The 12,711-nt window shown below is 43.1% G+C and overlaps 1 protein-coding gene across 1 annotated transcript in view; it reads right to left on the bottom strand.

The window, feature by feature from the left end:
• The window catches only part of LOC126474806 (pancreatic lipase-related protein 2-like), a 74,840-nt gene that overhangs the window by 40,082 nt on the left and 22,047 nt on the right, over positions 1–12,711 (bottom strand). Inside the window, exon 3 of the mRNA XM_050102278.1 lies at positions 5,793–5,944. Within this exon, the coding sequence (XP_049958235.1) occupies positions 5,793–5,944 (152 nt within the window). The remainder of the gene's footprint in view (positions 1–5,792; positions 5,945–12,711) is intronic.

The raw sequence follows: 12,711 nt of genomic DNA, 5'->3' as shown, positions 1-12,711 counted from the left end.
AAGTTCCGTGCGAAGGTCGTGAAACTGAAGGTGATAGACCAAGGCTGGAGTAGTGTCCTTAGGGAGTGAATGAACATGGGCCACCACATGAAGCCAAGGTAGTGAAGAGTTTACACCCACAGGGAAAGCTCCAGGTAGCGTGAAGTTAAGCTGCCGGAGCGAGAGCTGAAAGCGAACTCCAGGAGGTAACAGAGAAGAGGGATGCACTCCATACTGGTGATCAAAGAAGTCATCAATGAAGGAGGCATAGAATGGGTGGTCATGCGTGGCAGACAAATGGCATGCATATCTGCTGAGCAGAAAGTCACAGCAGTAGGACAGCAGTAGTTCGGTAGCTTCTGCATACAGACTCTCACCTGGGCTAATGTAAAAGGCGCCAGTGGCCAATTTGATGCCACAATGGTGGATAGTATTGAGACAGAGTAAGAGGGGTGGACATGCAGATATATAAATGAAATACCCATAGTCTAGTTTCGAATGAGCAAGGGAGCGGTACAAATGGAGAAGGGTCATTTGATATGTTCCTCAGGAAGTACCACTGAGGACACACAGGACACTGAGGGACTATGTACAATGGACTGCCAGTTAAGATGTGGGAGGATCAAGAAAATTTCCTATTGAGTATGAGCCCCAGAAATTTTGTATTTTCAGTGAACAGAAGACCACCAGGCCCGAGATGTAAGGACTGTGGAAGGAACCAACTGCACCACCAAAAATTCATACAAACGGTTTTGTCAGTGGAAAAACTAAAGCCATTGTCAATGCTCCATGTGTAAAGATAATCGAGACACTGCTGAAGATGCTACTCCTAGAGACAGGTCCACGGAGATCTGCAATAGATGGCAAAAAGGGAGCCAGAGATGCCTGGCAGGAGACAGGTCATTATAGGCTTAATGGTGATAGCAAAGAGGATGACTCCCAGGGTGGAACCCTGAGGCACACCGTTTTCCTGGTGTTCAACAATGTGGAACCCACAGACACCTTGAAAACTCAGTCTTTTGAAGCAGGTCAGGCAACCATGGAGGTCCCACATGTAGAGAGTACAGAGGATACCCATCCTCCAGCAGGTGTCATAGGCTTTCCCCAAATCGAAAAATGTGGCCACAGTCTGGGATTTCCGCAGAAAACCATTCATGATTTGGGTGGACAAAGTGATGAGATGGTCAACTGCATACTGGCATGCTCAAAATCCACACTGCGCGGTGGTTAGTAAATTGTGAGGCTTGAGCCCGTATATCAGCTGGGCATGAATCATATGTTCCATCACCTTGCAAACACAGCTAGTGCGAGAAATGGGGTGGTAGCTAGAAGGAAGGCGTTTGTCATAACCTGGCTTAGGCATGAGTATGGCAGTGGCTTCATGCCAGCATCAGGGAAACATGCCCTCTGCCAGATGTGATTGTATGTATGAAGCAGAAAGTGCTTGCCCACGAGAGGAAGGTTCTGTAACATCTGAACATCTGAATGTGAACATCGTCAAGTCCTGGGGTGGAGGATTGAGATGAAGTGAGAGCATGATCTAGCTTCCTCATAGTAAAGGTGGCGTTGCAGCACTCGTGATTCTGAGAAGAGAAGGGTATCACCTGAGCCTCCTCTGCTCTTTTCCAATGGGTGAAGGCAGGGTGATAGTGGAAGCAGCTCAGAATCTCAATGTGTATGAGAGGTTAAGTCGATTGAGAAGGTCAGCCAAGAGGGCACCTCTTCGACAGGTTCTGGGAGAATCCCAAAGGGGTTGTTGCACATTAAAGTCACTGAGCAGCAGAAAGAGGAGAGGGATTTGCCCAATAAGCTGGAGGAAGTCTGCTCTGGTAACATCAAATGACGGAGGGATGTAAATGGTAGAAAGGGAACAGGTTAAGTGAGGAAAGAAAAGGCAAACTGTGACAGCTTGAAAGCAGGTAGTCTGGGAGATGAGTTGACTATGAACATCATTCCATATGAGCAGCACGACTCCCCCGTGAGATGGATGGCCATCCTTGGGGGGAAGGCAAAACAGAGTTGGCAGAAATGTGAGATCTCAAAATGATCATGAGGACACAATTTTGTTTCCTGAAGGCACAGAACAACTGGGCACTGTGATTCAAAGAGCAGCCATAAATCCACTGTGTTGAATCAAAGACCGTAAGTGTTCCATTGGAGGAGAGTCCTTATGAGGAAAAAATGAAGGGGTGTCACCTCGGCAGCTGCCGAGTACCAGTCATTGAAGACTTGCTGCTACAGGGTCCAGAGGCAGGAGGATTCTGCTCCATGAGGTGTACAGAAGGGTCAGAATTCTCCCTCTGTCGACCTGTGGAGAAAAACAGGTAGTGGTGTACACCGGTGACAAGGAGGTCGGCCAGGTGAGGGTATCATGTGGCAACACCATCAAAGAGGATCTCCGAGTGGGTGAAGGAGAAGACCGTTTGCCTTTTTTTGACTTCTTGGAGCCTTTCCAGTTGGCAGAGGAAGACTCAGATGTTGGTTGGCTGGAGGAACATAGGAAATCTTCAGGGGAGTAATCCTTCAGTCCTTTCTGGCCTGCTGGTTGTGTAGCTGGTGACTTCACTCTATGAGGTGAAAGTCTGGTGGCATATTGCATGGCTGGAGGAGGATACGGTAATGCTACCATGACACTGAGTGATTTCATATCCATGGTGCTAAATTTGAGGTCACATGCCTGTGTCGCCATGTTCTTCATGAAGCGAGATGTAGCAAGAACAGTACTGTAAGTGCCAGATGATTGAATGCAGGGTTTCTGACTAGCCAACAACTTCCTAGTGACCAGGTAAGGAACATTTTCCTTCACCCAGATTTCCTGGACAGCCCACCCATCGAGATACATGGGGCAATTGCAGGAGAAGGCAGCATAAGCACCATTGCAGTTAATGCAGTGGGGAGAAGGAGGCAGATAATTGCCCTTGTGGGCATCCCTACCACAAGTTACACATTTGGCTGGGTGTTGACAGGACTCTCCAGTGTGATTGTAACAATGACAATGGCAACAGTGTATAGGGTTTGGAAAATATGGCTGAACTGTGATAATTTCATAAGCTGCTTTAATCTTTGGCAGAAGAACCACTCTAACAAAAGTGAGAAAGATTGCATGTGGACACTAAGGAGGCATCTACTTTTTTCATCACCTGATGGACTGCAATGACATCCTGATCAGAGAGGTACATTTGGATGTCTGCCTCTGTCAAGCAGCATAGGATAAGCAACACCATGGGAAAAATTCAGCATTCGATGAGCCTCAACACAAACAGGATAGCCATGGAAGAATGAAGCTGCAAGCAGTTGTGCTTGAGAATCAGAAGTCGTCTCCAAAAGCAAAGTGCCATTACGTAAACAAGAGCAAGATTTCACAAGGCGAGCAACTCCATCAACACCTTTATGAATAGTAAATGGATTTAGTAGTGAAGGACTGGCCACATTCAGTACATGAAACCACAAGGAACCATACTACATCTAGGAGGGTCTTTCAATTGTTAGCCTCTTTCCATTTATGTTTCGAAGCTATTGACTGTGAAGATGATTGGCTCAGTGTGAGAATTCCCCCATAGATGTGTACCTACAAATTGGAAAATTGCGCAGGTCGCACCAGCGTTGTAGGAGTAATCCATCGAACTACAGAACTATATCATTGACGTCAGTTTGCAGTAGGGTTTTGGAGCATATATTGTATTCAAACATTATGAATCACCTCAAAGGGAACGATCTATTGATACATAATCAGCATGGTTCCAGAAAACATTGTTTTTGTGCAACGCAGCTACCCCTCTATTCGCACGAAGTAATGGCCGCTATCGACAGGGCATCTCAAGTTGATTCCGTATTTCTAGATTTCCGGAAAGCTTTTGACACTGTTCCTCACAAGTGACTTCTAATCAAGCTGCAGGCCTATGGGATATCGTCTCAGTTGTGCGACTGGATTCGTGATTTCCTGCCAGGAAGGTCACAGATCATAGTAATAGACAGCAAATCATCAAGTAAAATTGAAGTGATATCAGGTGTTCCCCAGGGAAGCATCCTGGGACCTCTGCTGTTCCTGATCTATATAAATGACCTGGGTGACAATCTGAGCAGTTCTCTTAGGTTGTTCGCAGATGTTGCTGTAATTTACCATCTAGTAAGGTCATCCGAAGACCAGTATCAGTTGCAAAGCAATTTAGAAAAGATTGCTGTATGGTGTGGCAGGGGGCAGTTGACACTAAATAACGAAAAGTGTGAGGTGATCCACATGAGTTCCAAAAGAAATCCGTTGGAATTCGATTACTCGATAAATAGTCCAATTCTCAAGGCTGTCAATTCAACTAAGTACCTGGGTGTTAAATTACGAACAACTTCAGTTGGAAAGACCACATAGATAATATTGTGGGGAAGGCGAGCCAAAGGTTGCGTTTCATTGACAGGACACTTAGAAGATGCAACAAGTCCAGTAAAGAGTCAGCTTTCACTACACTCGTTCATCCTCTGTTAGAATATTGCTGCGCAGTGTGGGATCCTTACCAGGTGGGATTGACGGAGGACATCGAAAGAGTGCAAAAAAGGGCAGCTCATTTTGTATTATCACGTAATAGGGGAGAGAGTGTGGCGGATATGATACGCAAGTTGGGATGGAAGTTATTAAAGCATAGACGTTTTTCGTCGCAGCAAGATCTATTTACGAAATTTCAGTCACCAACTTTCTCTTCCGAATGCGTGAATATTTTGTTGAGCCCAACCTACATAGGTAGGAATGATCATCAAAATAAAATAAGAGAAATCAGAGCTCGAACAGAAAGGTTTAGATGTTCGTTTTTCCCACACCCTTTTTGGGAGGGGAATGGTAGAGAGATAGTATGATTGTGGTTCGATGAACCCTCTGCCAAGCACTTAAATGTGAATTGCAGAGTAATCATGTAGATGTAGATGGCAAGCATCTCCGATGGCATGCTCCTTCCAACTGGAGGCCACCATCAGAAGGGGGTGCACCTGCCTTAGGTGATTGTTCACACCTCCTTAACACCTGACAGAGGGACCAATTGGCAATTTGGGAAAGTATCTGCTCAGGCAATCACCCTTCCCTGGACCTGGCCTGTACCAGGGGTATGTGTGAACCCTACCTGTCGATCCAGGGCTGGGAATTACACATTACCTGGTCACCTGTTATGTGTCAGATGCATGGGCTGGCCTTCAGGAGTGCACAGAAAGGAAGATGAAAAAGAGGATCCTCAAATGCCAAAGCAGAGAAACGATAGGAGAAGGTGGGCAAGAATGGGGAAAAAAATGAATGAAAAACAATGGAAAGTATTCTGATATTGACTACCAAAAATGCAGAATACATTTCCAAAAACAGCCCACACATGTTCCCCAAGGGAGGGAAGAAAGAACAGCAAGAGAAGAGACATGGAGCATGGAAGGGAAAAGATGCTGCAAAGGCTGGGGCCCCTTTGTAGGCAAGCACGAACCAGCCAGAGAGCGGCGATCCTCCGGCAGAGAGGGAGGGGGGAGGGGGGGGGGGGTTGGAAATGGATAAAGACAGGGTGAAGGAGATTAGGACATATATCTAAGTCCTCATACATATTAAGCAGTTACGAAGCACTGCTGGGTTCATTAGTGTTTTTATGAATACAAAATGTTTTTGAAACACATGTACATGTAGCTGACATACCTATCATCACATCAAGATGATGAATGGATAAAAAATTAATAAACAAATTTCATGCTTAATGAGAAGCCAACTAATGAATATGGGAAGCTAAAGTGATTATTAAACTAAAAATATGTTCATATCCATACCAGGGTTAAATAATTTGCACTATTTTACTTCTTACCGTCAATTACTGTCTTTACATTATCGCTGCTGAGGTCCTCTATATAGCCAAAGAAGTAGAAAACTGTTGGTCTAGAAGTGTTGTACTCTTTCAGATGCAATAGATTCTCTGCATTTTTAAGATTTACCAGGGCATCTGGTTTCAAAGCAGATCTGAAAACAAGGCGACTTATGAGAAAAGGTTGTTTTTCTTGTTGCAAGATTAAATTTTAAAAATTGTCTTCACACACAACTGTATATTATGAAAATAACATTGCATGTATATAAATATGACCCCCCCACCCCCAAACACAGAGAGAGAGAGAGGGAGAGGGAGAGGGAGAGGGGGAGAGAGAGAGAGAGAGAGAGAGAGAGAGAGAGAGAGAGAGAGAGAGCATGTGTGTAAGTGATAGCGCATACATAATTACTCAAAAGACGTCCCATGGCCCCACAAATGTACATTTGCTTACATTACACTTAAATGTTTTGCATAAAAATCCTGAAATGAAATGAAAATGTCACACCTTGTTCATGGAAAAATAAAGGTGAAGCACAAAAGGTGCCGGAAGTGACCAGCTTCATATTGTAGACACAGTTGAACACAATGCTGCAGATTCTCTAATGTTGCTGCCAGAATCTCTGCTGTTACTGCCTGGACTTCATGGATGATATTCTCGTATAAATCATGCAAGTTGCTTGGTTTGTTCCTGTGTTTGTCTTTGTCATTGGCATTCAGTTCCTGAACAACTATAAACCTATATGGACACATCCCGGCTTTCTTCGTAGCTCTGTGACATGGGCTCTGTGACATTCCACATACCTGAGATAAATGTCAAACAGACTTTGCAGGAGAGGCCAACAATCATTGCTTCATGGCAGTAACTTTTTCTTCTGATAATGGTGGCTGACCCCACTGTAATATCCAACTCCATTCCACTGCTCTCCATCTTTTCTCTAAGTTATGTATGCAGCATTTAGACAGTATATACTGGTCACCAAACTGTACAACAAACATTTGCAGACATGTCTTAATGGAATCAGTAATCCAATATTATTTCAAACTAAATACACGCTCTTCATCAGAATGGTGATACATTGTCACTAAATGCTGAACACTGAACACCTATCTCCAGTGCCAGTGACACACGGAAACACACTGTAAGGGTCAAATGATGTTGCAGAGTGCAGCATTGCCATGTCAAACATCACAAATTACACAGTGCACTTTCAGCACTTACTACACATGTTTGTGGGGCTTCTTTGGAGTGTGACACCATGTAGCATAGACTGTAGAGGAGGACTTGATTTCAATTTAATTTCTTCTTATATTTTACTAATATTATCTCCTCTATGTTTTTGTTACATTCAGAAGCATCATGCCCTATCTATGTTTCTGTTTACTGCTATTTGCAGTGTTAAATCATCCTTGGACGCATTACACAGCTCTACAAATTGACATCACCTTATCGTGTAAATCATTGCCATTGCTACCACCACCACCAGCAGGAGCAGCAGCACCAGCACCAGCACCACCTCCCTGTACAGTTTCACACCAATGGCAAGGTTGCTGAGAACACAAGCCCCTCCATCTCCCCCACTTTCCCCAATGCCTGTCTATTGCTACTCAGGTGCATTCCTGTCCTGTCTTCCGAATTCTTTCTTCCTGTCGTTTTAGCCACTAGTCCTTCGATCTACCCCTTGGCCACTTGTCCTTTATCTTCATCTTGTGCATCTTCCAAAGCATCCTTGTCACATCCCTTGTCTCACCTACTCATTTCATTTTAAACTCTTTACCTCAGTCTTCTCTTGTAGCAATTGCTTACATTTTATAATGACATTTTCTTTCTTCACATTTTCCAGTTTTGTTACTCTTATCCAAGTTCATTTCACTTGCTCTCACCTTACTTTTCCCCCTTTCCTTCATGACCCAATTTTTTGTTCATGACTAATAACATCCACATAAAGTTTGATTCCCCCCATGAACCATGGACCTTGCCATTGGTGGGGAGGCTTGCGTGCCTCAGCGATACAGATGGCCGTACCGTAGGTGCAACCACAACGGAGGGGTATCTGTTGAGAGGCCAGACAAACATGTGGTTCCTGAAGAGGGGCAGCAGCCTTTTCAGTAGTTGCAGGGGCAACAGTCTGGATGATTGACTGATCTGGCCTTGTAACATTAACCAAAACGGCCTTGCTGTGCTGGTACTGTGAACGGCTGAAAGCAAGGGGAAACTACAGCCGTAATTTTTCCCGAGGACATGCAGCTTTACTGTATGATTAAATGATGATGGCGTCCTCTTGGGTAAAATATTCCGGAGGTAAAATAGTCCCCCATTCGGATCTCCGGGCGGGGACTACTCAAGAGGACGTCGTTATCAGGAGAAAGAAAACTGGCATTCTACAGATCGGAGCGTGGAATGTCAGATCCCTTAATCGGGCAGGTAGGTTAGAAAATTTAAAAAGGGAAATGGATAGGTTAAAGTTAGATATAGTGGGAATTAGTGAAGTTCGGTGGCAGGAGGAACAAGACTTTTGGTCAGGTGATTACAGGGTTATAAATACAAAATCAAATAAGGGTAATGCAGGAGTAGGTTTAATAATGAATAAAAAAATAGGAGTGCGGGTTAGCTACTACAAACAGCATAGTGAACGCATTATTGTGGCCAAGATAGACACAAAGCCCATGCCTACTACAGTAGTACAAGTTTATATGCCAACTAGCTCTGCAGATGATGAAGAAATTGATGAAATGTATGATGAGATGAAAGAAATTATTCAGGTAGTGAAGGGAGACAAAAATTTAATAGTCATGGGTGACTGGAATTCGTCAGTAGGGAAAGGGAGAGAAGGAAACATAGTAGGTGAATATGGATTGGGGGGAAGAAATGAAAGAGGAAGCCGCCTTGTAGAATTTTGCACAGAGCATAACTTAATCATAGCTTCTTCTAGTTAAGTTCTGCCACAAACTTCTCTTCTCCCCAATCCTATTCAATACCTCCTCATTAGTTACGTGATCCACCCACCTTATCTTCAGCATTCTTCTGTAGCACCACATTTTGAAAGCTTCCATTCTATTTTTGTTTTTTCACATGGCTACATTCCATACAAATACTTTCAGAAATAACTTCCTGACACTTAAATCTATACTCGATATTAACAAATTTCTCTTCTTCAGAAACGCTTTCCTTGCCATTGCCAGTCTACATTTTATATCCTCTCTACTTCGTCCATCATCAGTTATTTTGCTCCCCAAATAGCAAAACTCCTTTACTACTTTAAGTGTCTCATTTCCTAATCTAATACCCTCAGCATCACCCGACTTAACTTGACTACATTCCATTATCCTCGTTTTGCTTTTGTTGATGTTCATCTTATATCCTCCCTTCAAGACACCATCCATTCCGTTCAACTGCTCTTCCAAGTCCTTTGCTGTCTCTGACAGAATTACAATGTCATCGGCGAACCTCAAAGTTTTTATTTCTTCTCCATGGATTTTAATACCTACTCCAAATTTTTCTTTTGTTTCCTTTACTGCTTGCTCAATATAGAGATTGAATAACATCGGGGAGAGGCTACAATCCTGTCTTACTCCCTTCCCAACCACTGCTTCCCTTTCATGTCCCTCAACTCTTATAACTGCCATCTGGTTTCTGTACAAGTTGTAAATAGCCTTTCGCTCCCTGTATTTTACCCCTGCCACCTTTAGAATTTGAAAGAGAGTATTCCAGTCAACATTATCAAAAGCTTTCTCTAAGTCTACAAATGCTAGAATCGTAGGTTTGCCTTTCCTTAATCTTTCTTCTAAGATAAGTCGTAAGGTCAGTATTGCCTCATGTGTTCCAGTATTTCTACGGAATCTAAACTGATCTTCCCCGAGGTCAGCTTCTACTAGTTTTTCCATTCGTCTGTAAAGAATTCGTGTTAGTACTTTGCAGCTGTGGCTTATTAAACTGATTGTTTGGTAATTTTCACATCTGTCAACACCTGCTTTCTTTGGGATTGGAATTATTATATTCTTCTTGAAGTCTGAGGGTATTTCGGCTGTTTCATACATCTTGCTCACCAGATGGTAGAGTTTTGTCAGGACTGGCTCTCCCAAGGCCATCAGTAGTTCCAATGGAATGTTGTCTACTCCGGGGGCCTTGTTTCGACTCAGGTCCTTCAGTGCTCTGTCAAACTCTTCACGCAGTATCGTATCTCCCATTTCATCTTCATCTACATCCTCTTCCATTTCCATAATATTGTCCTCAAGTGCATCGCCCTTGTATAGACCCTCTATATACTCCTTCCACCTTTCTGCTTTCTCTTCTTTGCTTAGAACTGGGTTTCCATCTGAGCTCTTGATGTTCATACATGTGGTTCTCTTATCTCCAAAGGTCTCTTTAATTTTCCTGTAGGCAGTATCTATCTTACCCCTAGTGAGATAAGCCTCTACATCCTTACATTTGTCCTCTAGCCATCCCTGCTTAGCCATTTTGCACTTCCTGTCGATCTCATTTTTGAGACGTTTGTATTCCTTTTTGCCTGCTTCATTTACTGCATTTTTATATTTTCTCCTTTCATCAATTAAATTCAATATTTCTTCTGTTGCCCAAGGATTTCTACTAACCCTCTTCTTTTTACCTACTTCATCGTCTGCTGCCTTCACTATTTCATCCCTCAGAGCTGCCCATTCTTCTTCTACTGTATTTCTTTCCCCCATTCCTTTCAATTGTTCCCTTATGCTCTCCCTGAAACTCTGTACAACCTCTGGATGCACAAAACATATTGTGCAGGGGGGGCACTGAAAACAGTGCAGTCATTCTTGTAATGTGGGAATGAAGCAACTTATCTGATGTCCAAAAGTGCATGATAAGTGGCTTTCAGACCAAGGATGGAAGCAATTCTGAAAAGGCTAAGTTTTAAAACTGTTCACTTGTTGCTGTGGTTAAAGTATACCATGCATGGTAAAATGGCACTACCCAAAACCAGCACCAAAGCAACTGTGGTGCACTGTGGGTCATAAATGACAGGGGTGAATGATGGCTGCAGAGGTGTCTACAGGCAAACAGATGTGGAACTATAGAGTGACTCATCACCCAGATGAACCAAGGAGCTACCAACAGTGTCTCTTAAATGACAGTTGGGCAAACTTTATTGCACTTGGGCCTTTGCAGCAGACAGCTGGTTCAAGCACACATGCTGACTGCTGTTCATCAGTGATAAAGGCTGGAATCTGAATGCCAGTACCACAACTGGACATCCACTGAGTGGCAACAGATGGCCTTTTCAGGTGAATCATGTTTTATGATCCATCTGACAGTCCGCCCTGGTAGCGGAGTGGTCAGCGTGACAGACTGTCAATCCTAAGGGCCCGGGTTCGATTCCCGGCTGGGTCGGAAATTTTCTCCACTCAGGGACTGGGTGTTGTGTTGTCCTAATCATCATCATTTCATCCCCATCGACGCGCAGGTCGCCGAAGTGGCGTCAAATCGAAAGACCTGCACCAGGCGAACGGTCTACCCGACGGGAGGCCCTAGCCACACGACATTTCCATTTTTATTATCCATCTGACAGATGGTCATTGGTGCATACAGTGTGAAACATTTCAAAGCAAACACCCTGCAACAACCGTCAAAAGGTTCTAGGATGGAGAAGGGAGCATTATGGTCTGGTGAATGTTTTCATCATTCTGGAAGGTGTAATGAATCAACATAAGTAGGCATTTATCCTTGGGGACCATGTCCACTGCTACATGCAGCTTGATTTTCCTTGGCACAATGGCATCTGCCAGCAAGACAATGCATTGTGTCACACAGCTAGCAGTGTACATGCATAGTCCAAAGAGCACCTTTGATGATATGAAAGGTACAAAATTTATGACACGTAGAATGCTTATGACAAAAATATGACGTTTATGATGTGTACGGACAGTTACATTTAATGACAAATAAAGTTGAATTTACAATTGTAATCCAATATTTATGTAACTAAAATCTGATTTAAGAGAAGGAGAAAGGAAACAGTTTGGTCATTTAAAACACAGCTGGCAGTCTGTATCATATGTTTATTGATGTCCAGTACTTCAAATGGGATCACCTTTCTGTTTTTCTCAACAGTCTGTAAAACTTCGTAATCTACATCATATAGGTAGTAGTTTCCTGTTAAAAGATGTTCAGCAAAGGTTTAATGAGTCTTTATTTGTCTCCCAATTCATGGAGATAGTGGTCTTCCTTGATTTAGATAATTTTTCTGTCAGCCCCCATTTCCTTTGTCTTCTCATTCTCACATGACTTACCTATCAACTCTTTTATCTTCAGTAAAGTTTGCTTCACTACTTCTTACTTTTGTAACTCCTCCCAAACTATTCTTCTGGATACAGTATCCTATACTGTCCTTAACTTCAGGAAGACCATCAGTAGATCCCTTCCACACTTACTGTGGTGGTTTTGCACCTGTAACAATATGAGACCTACTGTGGACTTTCCTTACCTGAAGCTACAGTGTTCTTCTCTCAGCTGCTTCTCTACTGTTCTTGGAATGCATCTCTCCAGAATCTTCACATATGTTATTGTACAGTGGCACATGTGAGTAATGACACTTTAGTCATTTTACATCACTTCTCTTCTTGAAGACACATACAGTTTTTTCCTTCTCCCAGAGTTTTAGAATTCTCATTTCCATCCACACAGTTATCGTAACTCTATAAGGACTACTCTTCACATTCATATTATGTCTAATACCAATGAAGAGCTCTTTCAGAAAGAATATTTTCTTTGCCTCAGCAAGTTTGGTTTTTAACACTCTATTACTACACCCATGGTGTTTACTTTTCTTTCAAATAGTCTATACAGTGAAAGCAGAGCCTTAACAGTTTAAGCAGCTATCCATGCCTACCACATCAAGTCACATGACATGATTTTGTGTACATCTCTACAGTAATGCCTTAGTGCTGCTGCATC

This window comes from Schistocerca serialis, chromosome 4 (genome assembly GCF_023864345.2).
Source record: "Schistocerca serialis cubense isolate TAMUIC-IGC-003099 chromosome 4, iqSchSeri2.2, whole genome shotgun sequence".
Classification (NCBI taxonomy): domain Eukaryota; kingdom Metazoa; phylum Arthropoda; class Insecta; order Orthoptera; family Acrididae; genus Schistocerca; species Schistocerca serialis.
Note: the sequence above shows the minus strand (reverse complement) of the source record. Positions and strands in the feature narration are given on the sequence as shown.